Source organism: Oculina patagonica, unplaced genomic scaffold (assembly GCF_052425735.1).
Source record: "Oculina patagonica isolate OP01 unplaced genomic scaffold, crgOcupat unplaced1148, whole genome shotgun sequence".
Classification (NCBI taxonomy): domain Eukaryota; kingdom Metazoa; phylum Cnidaria; class Anthozoa; order Scleractinia; family Oculinidae; genus Oculina; species Oculina patagonica.
Window position 1 is genome coordinate 1 of NW_027557137.1, and position 6533 is coordinate 6533.

At 38.3% G+C, this 6533-nt stretch overlaps 1 protein-coding gene across 1 annotated transcript; it reads left to right on the forward strand.

Moving 5' to 3' along the window:
• The first annotated feature begins 303 nt into the window (after positions 1–303).
• On the forward strand, positions 304–4292 carry LOC144639647 (uncharacterized). The gene is made up of 5 exons (XM_078498932.1): positions 304–562; positions 2239–2341; positions 2571–2639; positions 3188–3321; positions 3989–4292. The coding sequence occupies exons 1-5, from the start codon at positions 304–306 to the stop codon at positions 4186–4188; spliced, it is 765 nt and encodes a 254-aa protein (XP_078355058.1). The 3' UTR covers positions 4189–4292.
• The last annotated feature ends 2241 nt before the right edge of the window (positions 4293–6533 follow it).

Below are 6533 nucleotides of genomic sequence, written 5' to 3' on the forward strand. Positions count from 1 at the left end.
AAATACCCTAGGTGCCAGAGGGGTTTTTTTCGGCGACAAAGAGCGGCGAAACCGCGATCGTCGGAAGAGTGGCGAAGCCACGATCGGAAAGAGCGAAAAAAAACACTCTGGTCGCGACGATTACAAGCCTCACTTCCATGAGTACAGAATTTGAACTTGGTCGCTGATTGGTTATCGTACTTAGTACCAGTCTTTTCCGAGTTTTAATGATCTAACGCAAACGCTCATTGGTTGAACTACTACAAGGCACCCTAGGAATGCCAAAAACCGGTTTTTGGCTCAAAGAAACAGTAAACAAAGAAAATGGCGACAGGGATTAGCAGTGATTTCGAACGAGCGTTTCGTGGAGCAGTGCAGTATGCGTTAGACACAGGGTTTTCAGAAATTCGAGAACTGAAACCGGTTCAAGAAGAAGCCCTGCTTCACTTCATCAACCGTGAAGATGTGAGTTTGCGGTCCTTCCGAATGTCTAACATTCTCGCACATGAACAAGTTGCGCTAGCAACTAAAGAAAACCAAATACCGGTAACTGATGAGATCCACATGGAGGATCGAAACCATGGTCTTGCCTGAACTAAACTATATAGTGGCATATACAAAACGCAAAACAGTCAGTAGGACTTGCGCGTGATAGATTTCAAATTTATATTTGAATCATGTGGTGCCAACGTAACGCAACGAGCAAAGGAGGTAGTAAAATTCTAAACATCGGGCTTAAAAGACAGAGCGCTCGAACAAAATAATGCATAAGCATAGCCTTTACAACACAGAATGTCTCTCTGAAACCAACTTTCAGCTTTTTCATATTAAAGCTGAAACAGTCTCTGGCCAAGCCGGACCAAGATTCCGTGATAAGACAATACATCTTGCAACATTATTGATTAACATGCCGGGCCCGGCATCAATAACAGCATGCAAGTAGTTTACATTTTCACAGAACATTTCAGATCTTGTCCTTCCAGAGCGAACATTTTGATAGCTTAAAGCATATCTTGCAATTAGAATTGAGCCAAAACAAACTAAACTTGCACAACATGTGGCAGAGTACAGATTTAGAGGCGTCATTTAACTCTACAAACGGAAACCACGCAGCGCAGACTTATGACCTCTAGACACTTCCTTGGCCACAATCGTACGGCTCTACAATACATAATGCCTCCAAATAATAACAGTACCCTCAGAAAGAAGTCAGAAGCAAATAAGGTCGAAAGACCGAACTCAACATAAAACGGCAAAGGTTACAAATGTCACGAACGTAGGAGTCGTGTCCCAGGGGGTACTCCGGGATCAAAGTGACGGGGATGATCAATGGAGGCAAAACTCAGGACCCAAAAAAATCTCTAAGTCTTCCGACATTACCCAAAAAAATCCCTGGACCAAAAAAAACGCCCCAAAAAATCCCTAGTCAAATTACCCCTTATTTGCCAAGGCCGCGCCAAGGCACTTTAGTTTGATTTTAATACCCAAAAAAGTCCCCTATTTAAATCAAGTCACCCAAAAAAATACCTGCCAAATTCTCCTACCCAAAAGAATCCCGGAATCAAAAATTTCGACCCCAAAAAAATCCTTCGCACATCCCCGTCACTTGGATCCTGGAGTACCCCCCTGGGAGTCGTGTAGGCCCGTCACCTTTATTTACCAACACAGATGACAACTTCGCGGCTACATTTTGCTCTTTCGACGCGGCACCATCGAACAAGTTGAACTTTCCGTATCCAGATATCGACAAATTTATATTACATACTCTACAAAAACTATTTACACTATTTACAATATTTACACAAGCGATTCTCTTCACCGGAGTTATCGAAACACTGCTTATTACGAATTTCACCATTCCTCAATTACGCGCCGTTTTACGCATCGCTGCGCCACGTGCAGACATGTCAAATTACAAAAACAAACAGACCCCATACAAAGCCGACCACAAATTAAACCGGTTTCGCGAGTTATCTTGTCTCAAATTAGCATGGAAGTGAGGCTTGTAATCACCGTGACCAGAGGGTTTTTTCGCTCGTTCGATCGCGGCTTTGCCACTCTCTCGACGATCGCGGCTTCGCTGCTCTTTGTCACCGCAAAAAAAAAAAACCCTCTGGAACCAAGGGTACTCATGAAAGTACTGCTTTCATTATTTTGAGGAACTGTCACACGCATCCTTACGTTTCACCCACAGACTTGAAATTTAGAGCCACCTTTAAATTAACTCAAGCTTTGTCTCTTGTTGTGAATGAATTATAGAAGATGACATTTACTTAAAAGCCGACCATCTGTTGTTTAGATATCATTTTAACTTTGGTCTTTGTTATTATATTTTAGGTGTCCTTGCACTTGATAATTTATTGTAAGTATTAGTATTCGTAAGGTTTTTTAGCTTTAATACAGCAGTGATTATTATTAATAATTGTTTATCACATGCCCTGCATATTTAATTAAAAATAAATACACTAGCTACAATGTAGAAGCACCACAGGCCTACGTGTTTTTGATATTACTTTTCTGACTGCAAGATTGTCCAGTATTATTTTCATTCCCAGGTAATATAATTGTTATTTTTTATTCTGTTCTTATAGATTTTTTGCATCAAAACACACAGCTGCGGCTAGAAAAGTCCTATCACAATCTCATCATCCACATTTTTGGTAAGCTGACCAGCATTAATAATATTAGTTAATAAATACTATTGAGAAGTACATGTACATCCCCAGGGGGGTGCTCAGGATTTCAAGTGACAGGTATGATCGAAGGATTTTTTGGGTTTGAAATTTCCCATTCTGGAATTTTTTTGGGTAGGAAAATTTGGCAAGTATTTTTTTGGGTGGCTTGATTTAAGTAGGGATTTTTTTTAGTATTTAAAACACTCTAAAGATTCATTGTAGTGCCTTGGCCACATAGTTCTGCGAATAAAGTACAAACACTGAACGTGTTTCTAATGTTTTTCTTTGTGTTATATCTTCAGATCATTCCCCCTAAAGCCCTAGGGATTTTTTTGGGTCTTGATTTTTGCTCCCATTCGATCAACCCCAACACTTAAAATCCCAAGTACCCCCCCCCCCCCGGGTGTACATCAGTATGTCCTGATCATTCTCTATGCAATGCAGACGATCTCTTTAAAATCCACTGCTAAACATTAATTTTGGTTGTGCAATGTGCATTACGCTTAGCAGTGGCTGTTTCATGTATCTTGCAGGTTTTCTTATGCCATTGCTGGGATCAACATAACCTCATTAGCTCTCCAGTTTTTGAACAAGGGAATTCTTAGAAGTCACTTTTACAACTGCAAGCAAGGCCGACCAACGGTGGTGGACTTTCATCAAGTTTATTGTGAGTAGTGTCTCCATCTTTGTTCCTTTAAGGCAAGGGCAAGGGCAAGGGCAAGTTTTTTTGTCCTTTCTAAAATCTTCAATACATGCTGATATCAATATACAAATTCTCCTTACTTGTCTTAAATTTTTTTCAATCTGTTTGGGAGAATTTTGTTAAAGCATCACTATTAAGTATTTTCTTTTTTAAAGTTAAATCTACAAAATGATGTTTTTAGGCTGTTAGGTGAGGGCATTGGTCCATATTACAAACCGCAAAAGTAAACAAAAAAATCATCAAAAACTGCAAAACCCAGCACACAAAAAATTCAAATTTCAAAAAAACATTTTTGACATTTTTGTTCAAAACTAAAAACCACATCGCAAACCGAAAAACCGCTTTTATTTTTGCTGAAAACCGAAAACCAAATGCCAAAAGAAGGAAAACCCACAAACTGCATAAGACACCAAAACCGAAATAACGGCAGTTTTTTGGGGGAGAAAACTGAAAAACCGAAAATCCAATGCCCCCTCTGTTAGGTTAGATTTTCCACACAGGCTGGATATGAATGTACTGGGCATGAGTGTTGCAACTTTGTTATCTGTAAATCAGGTAAATTCTAAACACGAGGTGACAATGGTATTAATATGTGCTTACTAAAGATTATTGCTTTTTGGCCATCTTCTAGGTTATATGTTTTTTGAGTTCAGTGCCTTTTGGATCAGTGACGAACCTGAGAGTGTGATGGAGTTTAACAGAGTTAGAGACAAGTTTGCTGACAAGATCGCCACACTTCTCAAGAACCCAAATACTGTGTTGGAATTGAAGTACAAGTCATTACATGACAATACATCTCTGGCATCCGTGTCAACTTTAGATAGGGAGTGATATGTTTGATATTATGATGTTTTATAATTTTATATTTAATATTAATCATATTTTTGCACCCTGTGTGATGTAAATAAATATCCAATAAATTATTTGAAATTTTATCAATTAGTGCACATGGTAGAAAATTAAAGTCATCTTGGATTTTTTGGAGACCCCATATTTTTAATGGGTTATCAATACTCAATGGAACAAAAATTATGATAAATTTCAGTTAATTTCTGTAGACCGTTCACAGCCTCTCTTTTTGTTAACCAAATAGAGTGCAAGACAAACAGTGTTTGAAAGATGAGGGGATGCCCTGGGGTGGGGGGCAAGTGAAGTTAGCGAAACACCCCCCTCGCACTTCCCGTTTTATTGCTGGCATCCAGTTCTCTGGCCATTCCATTCTGACTTTCAACAATTGTAGAAAAATAAAAAATAAAGGGCTGTGAACAGTCAACAGAGAGTCTACTCAGAGATTTGTAGAAAAAAGCCATTTTATACACTGCACATGTACATATTATGTATAGTGTCACTTCACTCAAATGCTACAGTTGTGCACGTTTCCAAAATGTGCAATTAGCACAAGAAGGTACAGATGGACTCTTGTAGTTGAAGCATCTGACACAGCTGTGAAATCGTCTAGAGATAAGTAATATTACTAAAGATTTGTATCAGGACAGTCCGACAATAACTATTAATGTTCTATGATCTTTACCTTCTCAAAGTTTTTCTTTTCTCTTAAATGCTTAATCTGTTTCTAAGTTATTGATAAAATAGATAAATCTTTAATAATTACTCTGGCCCAGTGGAAATTTTAAACTGTTAAAAGTTGTATCTATCAACATTAATGGAGAGATTTAAGTTATTAAAAATGAAGAACTTTACACAGCTGGGTTGTGTATCAGTTGAGTACTTAAATAATAACAGTAAAAGTGAGTCCGCTATGCGAACATGTGTGGACTTTTTTTTTTTTATTTGAATAAAAGTTGACATTATGAATTAATCAATGAGTTACTGTAGCAGTCAACAACTTCAAGTTTCGAATCGAGTAATTCGAGATACAAGGCGAAAAAACAAAGAACTTATCAATCAATCTATTTTTTACAAGACTGTTGGAAGAACAAAGTGTACTATTACTTGTCTTTAATATGTACTACGCTTCAAGAAACAGACGTTACCATTGCCGCTTGGGATGTCACGCAATGTGAAGGAGCGTGGTGTGACCCTTAGTCACGTCGTTCACGACAAATGCCTTTTTTTTTTTTCATGCGAGTAAAAACCTAGAATCCTACAAGAACAGCAGTTATTAGACCAAAAGCCTTTCCTTACCGCTAGCAAGATAGGATACTATTTTCATTAAAAAAAAGAAATGTTGCGTGGAGCACGTGAACTGTCTCGCATCGCTTGTTTACACAACCCTTACTTTTTGTGTAAAGCTTGTGTAAACAAGACAAACAACTCATCGAAAAACTTATTTTCTTTCAATGAGTTTTTTTTAGCCTTTTTGGAATAAGAACGTTTCAATAAGCGTTCACAAATAATTTCTTAGTAGCTTGCGTAGAAAGGCGGAGAAATATATTTTTCTGTTCACGAAATATTCACTTGGAGTCGGTGTTTTGAGAGGCGGCGAAGGACTGTGAACCGACAATTAAATTATTTTGTCGCACGGTTTGGATACATGCATATTCTACGGTTTGATGTTTTTTTTTATTCTTTTCATGACAATGTTTTAGTTCAGTTCTGAATTCGACATCGGTCTTTTGTTAAATATACTACTTGAGAGAAATGGAGCAGGTGAATTATATCCCGGAGTCCAAGACATGTAAAACAACATGATCAGCGAACTTGTTTTGATACAACTCGTTGTGCATTCATTGTGTGTGGCAAAGCTGAAAGAAATAAATAACCAGACATTTGATTCGTTTTTATATGCGAATCAAAAATGCTCAAGCCGCACAGAAAAACAAACACTGCGGAAAGTGAGTCAAAAGTGTGAAAAAAAGGAATGTGACTTACGACCGCAGTTGTTCAGCTCATTTCAGCCGTCACGATTGTTATTTCACTTTTCATCTACGCCACCGCTGCCTTTGAAGTTGTTCCTTGATGTATATTTTCCAGCCACCACACGCTCTTCGAAAGATGTGTCAAAAAAGGCTTCTAGATTCAAGAATAAAGTGCGACTTACTCGATACTGATCGAATTTCTCGGTTTACTGCCTTGGCTGCCCATGTCACCGAAACTTCGGATTATCCGATCACTGTCGAAAACTTCCGAAAGCACTAACCCGAGTTATCACGGAAAGTGACCCCCCAATCGGAAAAAACTGCATGACAACAATGTGTAGACTTTAAAGTCCACAC